At 43.0% G+C, this 16,268-nt stretch overlaps 1 protein-coding gene across 4 annotated transcripts in view; it reads right to left on the bottom strand.

Annotated features, from left to right (window-relative positions):
* Positions 1-15: 15 nt before the first annotated feature.
* The window catches only part of nbeal2 (neurobeachin-like 2), a 32,128-nt gene continuing 15,875 nt past the window's right edge, over positions 16-16,268 (bottom strand). For 3 of the 4 annotated variants that reach the window (XM_087173162.1, XM_087173165.1, XM_087173164.1), the window contains 35 exons: positions 14,906-15,065; positions 14,466-14,568; positions 14,141-14,291; positions 13,733-13,888; positions 13,439-13,598; positions 12,502-12,590; positions 11,667-12,380; positions 11,382-11,566; positions 11,064-11,220; positions 9,813-9,956; positions 8,367-8,690; positions 7,082-7,231; positions 6,808-6,965; positions 6,517-6,641; positions 6,283-6,400; positions 5,919-6,076; positions 5,671-5,804; positions 5,459-5,566; positions 5,270-5,365; positions 5,036-5,160; positions 4,763-4,901; positions 4,545-4,677; positions 4,313-4,422; positions 4,099-4,216; positions 3,864-3,961; positions 3,640-3,753; positions 3,451-3,537; positions 3,252-3,361; positions 2,608-2,780; positions 2,422-2,516; positions 2,190-2,306; positions 1,360-1,521; positions 1,104-1,252; positions 885-1,020; positions 16-667 (listed from right to left, as the gene is read on the bottom strand). In XM_087173162.1, the coding sequence (XP_087029288.1) occupies positions 560-667; positions 885-1,020; positions 1,104-1,252; positions 1,360-1,521; positions 2,190-2,306; positions 2,422-2,516; positions 2,608-2,780; positions 3,252-3,361; positions 3,451-3,537; positions 3,640-3,753; positions 3,864-3,961; positions 4,099-4,216; positions 4,313-4,422; positions 4,545-4,677; positions 4,763-4,901; positions 5,036-5,160; positions 5,270-5,365; positions 5,459-5,566; positions 5,671-5,804; positions 5,919-6,076; positions 6,283-6,400; positions 6,517-6,641; positions 6,808-6,965; positions 7,082-7,231; positions 8,367-8,690; positions 9,813-9,956; positions 11,064-11,220; positions 11,382-11,566; positions 11,667-12,380; positions 12,502-12,590; positions 13,439-13,598; positions 13,733-13,888; positions 14,141-14,291; positions 14,466-14,568; positions 14,906-15,065 (5,364 nt within the window). In that variant the 3' untranslated portion in view covers positions 16-559. The remainder of the gene's footprint in view (positions 668-884; positions 1,021-1,103; positions 1,253-1,359; positions 1,522-2,189; positions 2,307-2,421; positions 2,517-2,607; positions 2,781-3,251; positions 3,362-3,450; positions 3,538-3,639; positions 3,754-3,863; positions 3,962-4,098; positions 4,217-4,312; positions 4,423-4,544; positions 4,678-4,762; positions 4,902-5,035; positions 5,161-5,269; positions 5,366-5,458; positions 5,567-5,670; positions 5,805-5,918; positions 6,077-6,282; positions 6,401-6,516; positions 6,642-6,807; positions 6,966-7,081; positions 7,232-8,366; positions 8,691-9,812; positions 9,957-11,063; positions 11,221-11,381; positions 11,567-11,666; positions 12,381-12,501; positions 12,591-13,438; positions 13,599-13,732; positions 13,889-14,140; positions 14,292-14,465; positions 14,569-14,905; positions 15,066-16,268) is intronic. The other variant, XM_087173163.1, reaches the window with a different exon arrangement.

The raw sequence follows: 16,268 nt of genomic DNA, 5'->3' as shown, positions 1-16,268 counted from the left end.
CCCCCCCCCCCCACCCCCCCCCACCCCTTGTGTCTGTCTTTACAAAGCAAACCCTCTTGTGGTATTCACCAGTATTGCAATATGGAAATCTCGAGCAACGCCTGCAGTGGATTTTCAAGTTTCCAGGAGTTCTAAGAAGGTGCCATTGCACAGCACAGAGATCGCAGCCAAGAACACGGAGCCCAGGGAGTTCGCAGCGATACTTTTCTCTGTGTCTGAGGCTGAATGTGCATCAGAGTGAGTCATTCCCCTGAAATATGACTCGGTGTACACAGAGTCTGACAACAGTTCACAACCGTAAACACCAAGCTCTTTGCCATCCACAAAACAAGGCCACTCTTTGGAATGATGCTGATTAAAAACAGTACACAACTGTCAATGAAATACGCAATAAAATATCAAATCATCTCAGAATAAAAAAGTGCTCAGTGTACAGTTGCTCTCTCAGAGAGATCAGTGGCTGAGGAGGATAGTTTCCCAGCTTGTAAAGGATGGAAGGCCTTGTCGAGTCCGGTGGGCATCTTGACGGTGCAGGTATTTCAACCTTCAGAGTTCCATCTCATTTCCCAGCCTTCTCAGTGGGAATGTACTCAGTTTCACCTGACGACACCTGAGAGATGCGGCGTGTGGAGCCCCACAGGCGACGGGAGAATTGTCCTGAGCGAACCTGAGACGAGGAGGGGAAACATGTTAATCTTCACTTCAGGGCTAAAATGGAGATGTTAGACTAAAGACGCTCCATTACCATCTGAAAAACCTGGTTTTCAACTAGTATTTAGCATATGATTACGCCCCCACCCCCCTCACACTTACACATACAAACATACACCACCACCCCACTCCTTCATCTCACACTTCATCTCACTTCATGTCCTGGTTCTCACCTCCTCTGGCTTCCCTGCCCCCACCACAATTAACTTCCCGTCCTCTAGTCCAACGAGGATGTGGTTGCACTCTTTGGTGACAGACACACTCCTCACAGGAACCATCAAGGCCAGGGGAGCTACCGAGGCATCCAGACTGTCAAACATAGAGGAGTTAGAGTTTCTGCAAATGCTGAAAATTGGCATCATTATGTTATATCATATAGTTTTTTTTTTTACCTGTATAAATCTCGTATGTGGAGGCTGCCCTGCATGGTGCCCAGGATGACATATTCAGACACCAGGTGGAGAGCAGTCACCTGCTCCTCCATGCTGAAGGAGGACAGCAGGCAGCCGTTTACCGAGTAAACATAAATGGAGTACTTGCCCTGTAGGAAGACGTAGAATTAGCACTGGCATAAGCAGGCTGAGAAACTTTGTTTGAGTATAACTGTGTTTGCATATGAATGCTAGTATACTGGATGTATTCATGTACCTTCCTGTTGGAGCGTTCCTCCAGCGAGGTCTGTACCACAATGTGGCCTTCCATGCCCACCTGGAGCTCAGAGATTTGGGCGGGTACACAGCTATTACCGGGAGGTCGCAGGGTTCGCAGGAACTGGCCTCGTCGGACAGTGTGCACTATTACAGTCCCGTCCTGACACAGTAAATGTCAGAGTGAGGGTCAGGTTTGATTCAAACCAACAGTGAAAACTGCACCTTTTGTTGTTGTTTTTTTTTTTTTTTTAAGTTTCCCACTGCAAACCAGGGTTTTCAAACCATAAGCCACACAGTGAGAATCAAAATAAATAAAGATCAAAGCTCCTATAACTACAACTAAGAATGACAGACTTGTATCTTGTATCTTCTCTGATTTTAATACCAGTTAGGATGAAAAGCTCAAAATGACAGCCAGACAAAACTGTGGTTTACCCACTGTTCATTTTGTTGCTTTAAGCTTTAAGATGGCAACATTTGTCTCCTCATACCCATAACGTTTGTGTTTTGTGGTTGTTTCCTGTGGATTAGATTAGATTCTCACTTCTAATGAGCCACATCACATTTTGCTTGGAGAAAATCCAAGTAGGATTTTCAGGCATCTTATTGAACACAATTTTTCACACCCACACAAACATGCAGAACTGGAGCATAATGCACTCCAGAGATTTAAAAAAAAAAAAAAAGGCTTATGAATTATCTGCCTACATTATATTAAATCATTACTTTGATACTAAGTGTCGAAATGTCAAATCAATATGCAAAACCCATCACACACAATAGGTACTTTGTGTCCAGCAAGTGTTTATAGAGTGTGACACCTCTGACCTTTGACCCTGAGAGAGCCATGTCCAGTTCAGTGCTGATGGCCACACAGGTGACCTCCTGGTCATGTCCACAGAGTACCTGCACCGGCCGAGGAGACAGGCCGCTGGAGAAGCCACCCTGAAGGACGAAGGAGTATCCATATGTGAAGCCATGATGGCTTTGATGGCAGATTATATTCATGCACATGTGAGTGACTTATTGGATGCAGACAGGGATCTATGAAGACGTTTACCTGCTGTAGGACCTGCCACACTATACAGGATGTGTCCCTTGAACCAGAGATGAGGTAGATGCCACAGAGATCCAGAGCCAAGCAAGTAATGACGTCTTTGTGGAACACACAAAAATACAAATAAATATGCAAAACTTAAACAAAGCTTGTATATTAAAAGTTAAACATACAACAATAAGAGCTCACCAATGTGCCGGCAGATCCTGCCAACCAGCTTGCCCTTGCCCAGTTGGGTGACGCGGAGACTGCAGTCCCAGTGTCCTCCGCTGAACAGCAGACGTCCGTCGTTGGACACCACCAGCACCTGAGCGCTGATCTCCACCCCGGGAGAGAAAGGCCCACTCAAGAAACGCTGTGTTCTGCAGCACAAAGCAGGGTCGCAAAAGATCAAAGCGAGTTAGAAACAAGAAGTGAGAGCCAGGCTATGGCCTAGATGCGGAGGAGATTTATAATCACAACATAAAACTGTCATGACATCTGCAAATTACAACCTGCATGAAGCCCCAGTGTTCAAATGCTTCTCATCCTGATTTATTCTCTGTTTATGTGATCCACGTTCAAGATCAGGATAAAATAAGATCCATTAAAGCAAATTTCAATTAATGAAACGTGCTTTGAAGCTTCACAGACAAGAAAAGGATGCCAAGGCAGATGTTACGCTTCCATCCAACTGTCAGGAAGATTTTATGCATCTTTTGAGATGCCGAAAAAAAAAAAATAAGTGGGATATTTTACACACAATAAATTCAGGGGTCCAAAGTCAAGCTTTTTTTCATGCTATTTATCATATGATATTTTAATGTGAAATAATATGCTCTGAGGGCACTCACTTGGGATTAGTGATCGTGGGGTCCTTAGTGAAGGTGAAGTAGTTGGCGATGTTTTTATCATACGGCAGCCAGCTATGCGTTCCTATCAACCCGTTTGAACTCACAGTCACCTGGAGAGAAATAATGACATGGTATGAAAATTACGAACCTCAACAATTAAAAAATGAATATATTTTTGCTGTCATGACTGCAGCCATACCATTATGTCTGAGCCCTGGATGATGAAGGAGCGATTCTGGCTCTTTGGTACCACTGCCTGGACCAGAGGAACGCCGTCACTCACCACCTGAGGCACACACAAGCGCACACACATGTAAATATTTTTATTTTTTTTTTAGAAGTAGAATAATGAGATCACGATGAGATTTCAAAGCATTTTAGGCCCCACCTCGACAAATGACCGCAGTTTCTTGAGCTCCTCAAAGATATTTGGGGGCATAGTGTCCAGGCGGGCCTGCCGCCTGGCTGCGTTCTCAGCTGACATACGAGGAGGATGAGGCTCCTGGGTGGAGACAGGAACATGATATGTTTATCTTTTTAAACTCAACATCACAGAGTTTTGTTGATAATGGAATCTCAAAAAGGAGCTGTGAATTAGACCGGGAGCAGCACCTTAAGGAGCTGACAGGGTGTCTGTCCGAAGTTGCTGATGATGCCTTCCAGGGCCTTGCGCTCGTTCTCGTTGGCAATTGCATCCAGATCTACTGCACCTGCAGAGAGGACAAACAACAAGGAAGAATGATTTTTTTTTATGGGACACAAGGTGCGGAAGAAAAAAAAAAACTGAAGGAAATGTTGCACTTTTTTTTCTTTCATTAATAAGAAAAGGTATTCACTCTTGCCTTACCTTCATAAGTGCAGTAGTAGAAGACATTGAGTGCATTCACTGCCTCTTCACCTCTCTGCTTGCAGCCAAAGATCAAGTCAATCCACTCATGGAGGTGACTGGACACATGCTCACATTCCTAGGGTCAAACATACAATATGCTGTCATCTTCAACGCCTGCATGATTGGCAGCCAGTGTGAGTGTTTAAGACTGTGGCTGTTTGTGTGGACTCACCAGGGCTTTCCTGTGTTTCCTGATGAAGTCTTCTCTTGATGTGGCCCAGCGAGGCAGCAGAACATCCGTCACGGAGTCCTGAGATATCTGCAAATGTCCCAGGTCAAATCCTACAGCAAGCAAACATGCATTAGCTTCTTTATGTCAACAATATATCAGCGATGCAGCTAAAGACAAAACACATCAGATTCATTTGCTTTAAAATTTGACCACAGGTATAAGTGCTGCTTACCGTTCATGTTCTGCAGGAATTCTGAGAAGTAGAAGAACTCCGGGATGAGCTCTTTGACGTCAGCGGGACTCTCCATGCGAGCCTGCCAGGCGGCTGCCACTGAGTGGAACTGTCTGTCTGCACAGTCGAACCTACACAACGACACGGCATACCAATGTAAGACCAGAGATCAGCAGGAAATACTTAGAAATATCATGCACGGGTCAGTGTTCCCCCCTGCCACTCTGCAGCTGGATATGCAGGGTGGTGAATGGCTCCATGCGGATCATGTAGTGCATGACTCCTGCTGCATTTGAGTAGTGTGTCCCATAGTGGAATTTGTCAATGGTGCCTGTTGAGTCTTCAAAGCTCTCATACCTGGTGACAGATGCAGAAAGATGCTGAAAATTATAGATTCTTGACATTGTCCAAAGCATTTTGCTGCTTTGTAGTGTGTAATTGACAGTTGGCTGGTGATGCAGCCACAGTCACATTGTTATACAACCACTCACTTTTCTCTGACATTCTGTGCATGGCGTGGGTTGACCACACCTATGGGTTTAGACAAGTCCCTGAAAACCGATGGGTCCTCGAGATCCAGAACAGAAGAGGTGTAGTCACACAAGACCCAGGGGAACTGAGGACAAAACAAAACAAAAAAAAATGCAACATGATGCCGCCTCACACTGAAAGCACATCACCTTTTGCAATAAAAACACTGTCAGGGAGAGATGGTGTGTATTTACCACAGGGTACTGCGACAGGTCGTTGTAAGTGCGTCCAGCAATGGTGTTCAGTTGCATCAAATACTCAAAATTGGAGATTTCTCTGTATACCCATTTCTGTTCAAGATATCAACAACAGATCAGGTCAAACACAATCAGAATAAGTAAGATCTAATAAGTTTCATAGAGAGGACTGTATTAAATAAACACCTGTGTGAGCCCAGATGCCTTCAGCAGCTCTTGGGGGGAGCGGGAGCCGAAGTAAAACAGGTTGGGAGGCCGCAACCCCAGGATCCTCGAATATACTTTGTTTCGTACCTGAAAGGAAAAACATAGTTTTGTTTTTTTTTTTTTTTCATACCACCACATCATTTAACAAACATGTATTATTTAATTCTAATTAAATTTGAACTGAGCCACACCTTCTTCCTGAAGTTGATGAAGTAGTGAGCCTGATCTATGAAGAACAGCTCCAGTGCAGAGCGGCGCAGGTTGTAGCGCCTCAGATGGACTTCTCTGAGCTGAGACAGAGGCCTCTTGAAATCGAACCCGATTCCTGAAGGCAGTGATACTCATTACTCATTTTTTTTTTTTTTACAGAACCCTTTGTAGACCAGTGGAAAAAAAATGGCAAGGTGTGATGTCTGTGATCACATATATACTATATTACCTTCCTCCGTCTCCTCTTTCTCACTGCTGCCATCATAGAAGTAAAGATGGTGTGTGGTGACCTCCAGACGACCAGGAACGACCGCCACAATGGTGATGAGCTCACAGTCTTCCGACAGAACCAGTTTTTCTTTCTGGCTCTCATCTTCTCCCTCCACCCTGAAAGCAAAGAAGATGGTACACCTTAACATTTCCTGCACCGCATTTGCAAATACCAGATACATTATATTCAAGGGGCGCCCGTTTGGTGAAATTTAGTGTTTCAAAACTCGTCGCCCGGGTCCACATCAAGTGAGTTTTTTACTTTTAGTTTATGGCCAATGGAAAATATAGAAGCCGAGAAGATCTGCGAACTAGCCACTCACTTATTATCCAAAAAGACGAGGTCCTCTTCTCCTAACTGATCATCCTCCATGTCGCTCACTTTTGCTTCCTTTGCAACAGCCAGTGGGAGAGGTTCAGAGCTACGAGGGCTATCAGCTCCTGAAAATAAATCAAAAAGAACACAGCACGTCTTCAGAGCACCATTCTGCTTAAATGACAAAAGAAAAAGAAAAAAAGGAAAAGAAAAGTTAGTATCTTTGTACTCTGTGACATACCCATGTTGTCCCTCAGCGCACTGGCCTCACTGTGAGTGTCATAGTTGTAGTTGGGTACAAGTTTGAGACGCATCTTTGAATAGGTCTCTGCATTGGACAATTTCCATTTCACCTCTGGTTGAACTCTGTCAACAAAAAAAAATACAGCAAAAGAAAAATTAGAATTGAAAAGCATAAATAGATGTTGGAGGCCACTGGCGGTTCACTGTTTCCTCTTGGATTTGTAAATGTGAATCCTTGGCCAGAGAGTATTTTCAACAATAACTGATTGAGAGTCAGATGCCATCATACCTGTTGGCCCATGCTCCTCTCTCACTGGTCAAAAGCCTGCGGAGAGCTCTCCAGTGCTGCCACACCACCCCCTGCTGGCTGGAGCTCTGCTTCTGCCAAATGAGGTACCTGTTGTTTTCACTTCTGACTCGCTTCAGGTAGGGGTCCACGATCACTTCCTGTTTTTGCAAAAAATAAAAAATAAAGAAAAATAAAGAACAGTCAGAAATATCAAATCAGTAACCTGTTAAAACTTCTTCATATCATGCATGAAGCCTGGAAGTTCTCTCATAACCTGAAACTTGGATTTGCTGTCAGATCTGTCTTTGTCCCGCTTAAAGGCCGTGCTCATCAGGTCATCGAAGCAGGAGTTCCAGAAATTGGACATGATGTCGTGGCTCCTCCCAAATGTGTCCAGCTCGTACTGCTCCATGGTGGGCTGGACCTAGAGGAAGATTTTGAGGAGGAGAGGACGTACATTCAGTCACACACAGTTACACAAAAATGTCACGGATGACACAATAAAGTCAAAGACTAATGCATCTGTTGTGGTCCTTGAATGTGGATTCTAAGTGACGAGGCAAAAACTGAAAAACACACATTCATAAAATCACTGCGAGTCAAACACTCAAGAAAGAAATGATCAAAATTAAATATAAATCATATCAAATAGAAGCTGCACTGGTCATAACTTGTCTTTCTTTTTTAAACACAGGGTGGCTGATTTTTTTTACCTTCTGCCACCACAGGACCTGAAGGATGAGTAAGTTAGATGCATGAAAACAGGAGACAGGAATGGCATCACACTTCCCCATCTGACTGACAGTTCCCCTTTATTTATTTATTACATTAGAAGAGATGTTTTTACAACTGCTGCACTGTCTAAACTCATCTGTTGTTTTTTTCCTTCCCTCTTACCGTCTCACGTTACACGCTAAGAACATGAAGCTGTATAAACATAAATACATCGGCTAAACTACTTAAACTGCAGACACATACACACTTAAGACATACATGTGAGAAATCAGCCTGGTCCAAACTATCAAGGCAGCCAATGTTATGCCATGCTGGCTAATGTATTGCGGGATCCGTATACAAAAGTAATCTAAACAAAACAGATTTATGAGCATGCACTGTCACACAGAGCGATGATAAATCTGCGCTCAGCTAGTGGTGAGTGTGTCTGTTTGGCATCAGTTCTTAAAATATCTCAGCTTCGAGTTTGAGCATAAACTGATCTCTGCCTAAAATACATCGAAGGTCAGCTAGAAAACATTTGGGAGTGTAGCGCTGTTTCTTTTTTTTTTCCTTTCTAAACTTGTGATAGCTTTTTTAAACTTTGCATTAGATTTCTCAGCCACCCAGTGAGATGTAACTGGTCACACTGGGAAGAAAGATTGCAAAAATCCTGAGTGTACATTAATGTGATGAAGAACAGAGCCAGCAGTATCTGAGAGTGGAGGGTTGATTATACCGACTCAGTCATAACAAAAACAGGAGATGGAGGCTCTCTAGAATCCCTAAACAAAAGATAAATGACATTTTGATTTTAAATGCATTATATCAGCCAACACACTGACCTGCTGCTGGTAAAACCCCTGCCACTCCAGCGTGAGACAGTAAACCTTCAGGTCCTGGGCGAAGGTGGTGCTGCCGTTGGTGATGGGCAGGTTGGGCAGCAGGTTCTGGAGGGTGATGGGGTTGGCATGCTGGTCGAGCAGGGTTCGCACAATGGGCACCAGCTGGGAGAAAGTCTCTGGGTGTCCACAGTTGGTGCTGTCCATTACACCTCCTGGCCACAGGGGGGCGCCCAGCTGCCCCAGTAGGAAGCACACCTCCTCCCAGCTCAGACACAGCACAGTCTGGAGCAGGCTGTGGAGCTTCACATAGGCCATCACACACACCTGAGGAGGGGCAAAAGGCAAATAACTTACTAACTTTATAACTGAGAGTCTATCCTTTAAAAAGGATATGATAAACAAACATATATGTAATGGTATTTTAATTAGTTCAAAAGTCCTGTATGTAAAATTATACTAGTACAGACATCCAGAGTATCAGAAATATGTACTACAAGTATCAGGAGTAAAAGTACTCCTTTGGTAGCAAATTGGACCCTGGCTGTTATATATTAGTATATATGATATTATTAGACTGTTAATACTGATGAATTAATTCTACAAGCATATTTACTTATGTACATAGGTTGAACTTTTTACACACGTTTCAGTGGTTTAATCTATGATTCCTCATCATAATCTATGAGTGGATTAAATCTTTTGTATGAGAAACCTCCGTCTGCAAAGTAACTCAAGCTGTCAGGTAAATGTAGCAGAGAAAAAAGGACAATCTCACTCTGAAACGTACGAGAGTCTCAGTAAGAAGTAGCGCACAGTCCCTCAAAACTCTACACAAGTGCAGAACTTTAGTAAATGTGCTTAGTTAGTTTCCACCATTGGATTTAATGTAGCTATGTCAGTATTTCTTTTATTCTAATCTCAGTTTGTATTGTATATTCAATCTACTAAAGTTGGTTTATTTCCAGGACACCTGCAGCTGTTACGTCCGGGTGCAATTAAGTGAATCTATTCCAGACCTGACATTTGGAAAAACAAATGGCCATGGGCGGAGTTGTACTACTTTGGAGATGAACGCAACCAACAACATTTGATGGAAAGCCTTGTGTCCAGTTCATTTATGACCGCTCCCCCAATCTCACAATCTAACAACGAGCAGCAGCAGCAGCAGCCATAACTCTGAGAGGAGCTGCCCTTTCATACAGAACACTCCCTCAGAGGAATGACTGCAATGTCTTTGAAAAGAAACCCATAGAAGGCTTGGTATTTCTTGGTATGGCTTTATCTGAGTGCACATATCAAGTTAAATAAATTCTGCAACCCCTTTAAATTTATTTCCTGCAAAGTTCAATCTTGGGTTGTGAAAGACATGAACAAGGAGAATTTTTTTTTTTTTTTTTTAATTTATGGTTGGTGTACTGGACAGGACAACTTGTGGGTTCTGCTGACCTGCGAGTGTGGCTGTTGGATATATCCGGTGATGATACGTAGGCCGATCTGAGCCATTTCCTTCAGTTCGGTGTTCCCGGGGCTGCCAGGGGTGCTGTGCCATGCCTGCAACCTGTCCAGCAGGTTCACCACCCCCTCAAATATCTGCAAGACAACAGCTGTCAACAAAGGACTCAACATAAAGGTTAGACCTGTTTCCACACCTTTTACAGCAACCTAAAGCCATTCAGTGCATTAAACGCAGCTTAGCCTGCATTGAAAAAGATGCTACCTCCACCCAAACGTGACTCTCCACCCTGTATTAACTCGAGTCAGGAAAAATGTCTGCTAACGTTAAACATAGTAACTGACAACAACCACACCCAACTGCCCCTGCTTTGTATTAACAATAATAATAATAATAATAATAACAATAATAATGTAATAACTGAAGTCACTGATGCCTTTAACAGCCACATAAAATGTTGTTAATATTAATAATTAAATTACAGTACCACTTTCCAACAATGTAATCTGACATTAAAAGATTTGTCATGTTTTTAAATAATTCTATTTCATAGGACCAACATAAAAAAAACATTTTCTTACAGGTTTATTTGTAACAGTTTACCATCATTAAGTCAGCCAACAGAGACGATACGGCCAAATTACATAATTTCCTGGAAGAAAACACCCATGACTGTTCTGCACACATAATTTCATAATGTCTTCCACCAGCTCAGTTACTGCAGAAAACTGCTGCATTGCTTTTTGGCAAAAAAAAAAAAAAAAAAGGAAATATTAAACTAATAAAAAACTAGAGTAGATTGTTGCTCTGGAGACCGAGCCTTTGAAATTCATCAGCAATTTAAATTCCGCTGGTGATGAGTATTTTTAAAAAGCAAACGTGCAGCTCTTAAACAATCTCATGTGTTTAATCCATACAAAAAGTGAAGTGTATAAACGACAAGTTGTGGTTTTACAGGGTTTTTAATGTGCTGAGTATTATTAATAATTAATAATGAAAATTAATAATGAGTATTCCTTTGCTGGGAGCAGTCTCGGTCTTTGTGCTAAGCTAAGCTAACTGCCTGTGTCTTGCTGCACTACATAAGTTTTAAAGATGAGACCATTTGGACTCAAGATAAGGAAGTACATAAAAAAACTGGTGTTTTTACAGTCAACCAGCCAAGATGGAGACAGGCTTTCAGGAGCAGAAGAGAATGTGTGTGTGGTCCATACATCATGTGTTAGCTGAGGTATGTGGCATACCTTTTCACTCCACAGCGTGTGGTTGTCTGTACCCTCAGCAAATAGGAAGTCCTGCAGCAGCCGGAGGAGCCGCACCAGACTGGGACAGAAAGGCAGCGACACTCCCTGGGCGTCCCTCAGGTCTGACAGAGACGACTCCAGCATCATCTCCAGCAAACTGGCACACAAACAAACCTTGAGTAAATGTTGTGCTAATAATTCTGAACATTTGGACAAAAGGTGTGGTTCAGTTCGTGTTTTTATTGCGACACGGGCTCAGTGCAGATGGATTGTGTTTGTTCTCTGAGGAGAAATAAGTTTGAAACCATCGTCACTGACCTGCGTTTGATGTCATCGGGAGGGCGGACCAGCTGGCAGGATGAGCCCAGTTTGGTGAGAACAGAGAAGACCTGTCCTCTCTCCCTCCACACCACATCCTCCGGTCCCTCCGCCCCACTGCCGATCCACAGCACAGAGAAGACGATGTTGGTGAGGAGGTTGCACAGCTCCTCCTCAGGGGTCTGCTATAAACATAAAAACAACTCAGTCCCAAACTCACACAGAAAAGAACTGAAATAGTACACACATCCAAAATTAAAAATTAAAAAAAAGAAGCAGCTATACCTGCGGGTTGGACGTATTGGAGATCGTGTCTCCAGTCGGAGGGTCTGTCCCATAGCTTGTATCATCCAGCACGTTGGACAGACTGGAGCTCTTCCTGGGTCTGAGCGGTGGAAATGGTTTGCAGTGCTCCAGAGGAGACGGTGTGTTTGTCAGACTACCTGCAGGAGTGTGCGCGCCTGTGTCTCCCATGCCTCCTAGCTCCAGATCTAAGGGTGATGTACCAAAGGGAGAGAGGGGCTGGTACTCTCTCCCCTCTTCATTGGGGCAAGACGAGGTGATATCAACTGCATTGGAGATGGAGGATGAGTGGCTGCCCTGGTCCACCGAATCAAACGACTTAAAATGGAGGGAGCTGGTGAAGTTTTTCAGCGGGCCTCCTCCTCCACTTGGAGGCGACTGGGATAAATCAGAGAATCCCTCAGAGATGTCCCGCTGGCCACCTTCATCCTCCTCCTCCTCATCCTCGATGTCCTGCGAGGTGCGGTAGCTCAGGAAGATGGCAGGGCGGGTGTCCTCTATGACCAGAGACTGATCCCTGCGCAGCGTCGGCCGATAGTTTGGTTCAAAGGAGCCACGGGTGCCGGAGTCTGCGATGCTGGCGGTGTGGGACTCGTAGGACTCTTTCACATAGAGTTTGGTGAGAACATCCTGCCAGCCGGGCTGCTTAGCGAGCTGCTTCACATAATCCTCATTGGAGTAGATCAGATGAAAGAGCTGGGGCGATATCAGAGAGGAACAGAGAGAGCTTGTTTTCATTACTGAGACGATAAATATGCTGAGGATGAAACTCCCTGTGCCAGTTTTAGCAGAGCATGAATCATGTGAGCAGACTGACCTTGCGACAGACGTCCAAGCGGACGGTGAGCTCAGCTCGATGGGACAGACAGACCACAGCAAGGAGGTCTCTGAAGTTAGGGCTGGCATCTGTGGAGCAGCAGCAAATCTAATTTCATCTTCAAGTCCATGAAAAACTATTTCTTAATCAGCTTTCTGCTATAAATAATGAGATCTTTCATAAACCCACTTATTACTTTCCAAAATTAGAACAACACTGGTACAAAAGATTTCAGTATTTGTGATTTTTCTGCTGTTCCTCATCAATTTGAAACTATACGCACTGATCAGAATTCAAGATAATCCTTTCTTTTACACGTCTGCTATCACCGAATCATTTCCTGAAAGTTTCCAGTACAGAACTTTGGTAGAAGACTGTTCATTTAATATGTTTAGTTGGTTATGTTGAGTTCATAGGCAGCTGCAGAGGAATTACTTGAAAGAACTGCTCAGCTCCACTTAAGCCAGAGTAAATATGAATTCATTATTTATTTATTATTGGAAACTTTATTTTTCAGCTGTATGCTTGCCTGTAAACTAATTTCATATGTTTGCAGGTTGAGCTGACCTTTCATTTCAACAATCTTTGTATTTGACCACAAATTGGTTCCAAATTACAGTTTTTTTTTTTTTTCAGGAAACGTCCTTGGAAATTATAAGAGAAATTAAAAGAAATTTACTGACCTTATCAAATCACAATGTGATGACTGTTGGGTTGTTTACTTATGTTCCCCTGGCAGATACCACTTTCAATAAAATCTAATCAAAGCGTACCCACACAGTCCGCATGAAGGAGATGAGTTTTAAATCATTAAATGAACTAATTTATGACTACGCATGTTTTATTTCCTCTTCAACTTAAATTTGGATTGTTGCTTATTCAGTGTTTAAAAGAAATACTTAGAGGTTCACAACTTAAGACGTTTTTTCATCATTACCTGTAGCAAGGACCTGCTCATACAGACAGCGCACGGTGTTCATGGTGACGGGAATGTCTTCAAGGAAACAAACCAGGCCAAGGTAACCGAAATCCTTGAGCTTAATGCGCTGCTTGTTGCGCTCAGACACTCGCTCGCTCTTGAGGATTTTGTATAAAACCTGCAACATCACAAGGAAATTGTGAGGGTTTTTATTTCTGTTTCGCCAATATATCACATGGGAGTTTGCAGGCAAATATCTGCTGAGTGATAAGCCTAAGTATTTTAAGAAGAGGTCCACTCAGGTTATCTCACCCTGAACACCCTCTCTCTGGCCTCGTCTCCGAATCTTGGAGTGAGCAGCAAACAGTAGAGTTGCTCCACGCCCCACTCCAGCAGCACGGCCTGCACATGCTCACGAGGAGGGCTGCTCCTCAACAGCTCATACAGCACGTCCAAGGCCCTCACCACCTGATTGGGAGAGGAGTGAATCATCAAGATGGGGGGAGATGTGAAGGAGGACAAGGTTAATACAAAGCACAAAGAAATATGTCTTTAGGAGGTTGACATTTTAAGTGGTCACTAAAAAGAAAAAGAAAAAAAAGAGTGGATGATCGGGTTAATCGAGGTAATTTGGGGATTGGATGGTGAAGCATCATTCTGAAAAGGTCAAGTGATAACAAAACTCCCAACAGAAACAGAGGTAAAAGAGATAAGCACAACCTGCTGCTCCTCTCCTACAGTCAGAATGTAGGCGAGGACACTGTGAAGCTCCTCTGATGTCGGAGACTTGAGGAAGTCTTGCAGCAGGGCGAACAGAGAGGTCTGGATTGTTTGCTTCTCATCAGACAGAGAGCTGCCATCTTTCTCCCCACTATGACCAAAGATAGAGAAAAGACATAAATTATACAATAATATAAGAACAAATATAAATGTTTAATAAACACTAAACTGCAGTAAATTTGTTTGGAATCTCTTCATATACTTTATATTGTAGTGGACATCTGCGTCTTAATTTGAAACTATATTGTGGAAGAGAGAGGTTCACCTGTAGAACGTCCGAATGGTATCCAGAATGTACTGAACCCCGTACTTCCTCTTCATGCGCTGCTTGCCTTTGTTGATCACAGACGACAGGTACTGCACGTGGGCTTCGGGGGGAAAAGAATACTTTTGTCATCTCCCTTCAGGTTGACATTTAGAAATGCCAAACCAATATGAGAGCTCGTGCCCAAAGAAGAGCATTAATTTGCAAAACATGACGGTGAAGTGCAGCTTCAGGCACAGATTCACTTATAATCCTTGCCACAGCTTGAACTCGAAACATTAATGTATTCTACCTCTGCTCTACGGTGCTTTTAGCCTCCTCTTACTCCTTTCAGTCTTTGTGTCCCTTTTTATATTTATATGCACGCCAAACAGCTTCGGCAGACATTAAAAGGTTCACAGGTGTGTTACAAGACAACACAGGGGCTGCTTGTGCCTTACCCAGACAAACAGCGAAATGGCTTTTAGTCCAGATGCGGAAATCAAAGAGCAGGTGCTGGTAGAGTTGCTGTAGGAGTGGGCTGTTGCCCTCATTGAAAACCTGCTCAAGCAGCAGCTGACATGCCATTAAAACGTTCATATCCATCATGCTGCCTGGAACCTGCAGAGGTGAGTGGGAACAGAGAGTTACAGTGTATTTGTGTTGAAGTATGTTTTCATTTGTTTGGATTTTTCTGTGTGCTAGTTACCTACTTTGATAATTGTTTAATAATTCAGTTCATTTTTCCAGCAAAAAAATCACTGGTTCCAGCTTCTACATTGTTAGATTTTAGTTAATTGAATATTATTGCTCTGAATATTTGGGTTTTTGACTGTTGGTCGAACAAAACAAGAAATTTGAAGACGTCAGCTTTGACTGTAGGAAACTGGGGTGGACATTCCTCTGATGTTTTATACACCAAAAGACCAATCAATTTCTCATGAAAAAATGCAGCCTATTAATCAATGATAAGAATAATGTGAAGTTCCAGCCCTCCGGTCTCAGCCAAACCTGGCAACCCCATGCAATTATAAGAACTCATTTTCATTACAGGATGCTCAGCGTCAAGGTCACATATAGTATTTCAACATATCCTGTCAGACAACCAGTATGTCTGTGCTGCACCAGATCGATACCTGATTGGCTGCAGCCATCAAAGATTCACATCTATTAAAATTGTATGACAACTTGAACTTCTGAGCTCAAAACATACGTTATCATGAATCTGAAGACATAATTTCTACTACAGATGCCTCACTGAATGAGGACAACACTGATCTTTGCTTCAGAACCCTTTGGCATTTGTTCTAAATCAAAAGCTATGTAAGTTTGTCTTTGATGTGGCTCAGCATCAAATACAGATAACGCTGTCTGCATCACCGCATCAAAAAGCTAGAGGATAACTAGTTATGGTTGTTTGATACCCATTGAGCAGTTTTATTAGCGGGAAATCATGAGAACAGGAACTGAGATCAGGAGTGATGACAATGCATCACAACTAACTCTTGCTTCCACGTTTTATATGATATGTAATTCTAAAATCAGTTTTAATCTATGCATGATTTTCTAAATTTCAATACATTTTCAAGCAGCAGATTTTGTGGCTGAAATCCTTTGTTCTCATTCAGGGACACCACGCAGTCTGACAAACTCTGCATAAATTCCCCCACATAAGCATGTGATTCTGCCATTCTGAAAGAACCACTGCTGTTTCTACAACACCATAACTATTCATTACGCTTCAATTACTTTGCAGCGATACAATGGAAAAGGTCAACTATTCCCTTTCAGATGCTTCTCGCAATTAGCTCCCACTTGCTGCGG

Source organism: Seriola lalandi, unplaced genomic scaffold (genome assembly GCF_002814215.2).
Source record: "Seriola lalandi dorsalis isolate HSWRI2012SDOR001 ecotype SW California unplaced genomic scaffold, Sedor1 jcf7180002054062, whole genome shotgun sequence".
Lineage (NCBI taxonomy): Eukaryota > Metazoa > Chordata > Actinopteri > Carangiformes > Carangidae > Seriola > Seriola lalandi.
This window is presented reverse-complemented; position numbering and strand designations above follow the sequence as displayed.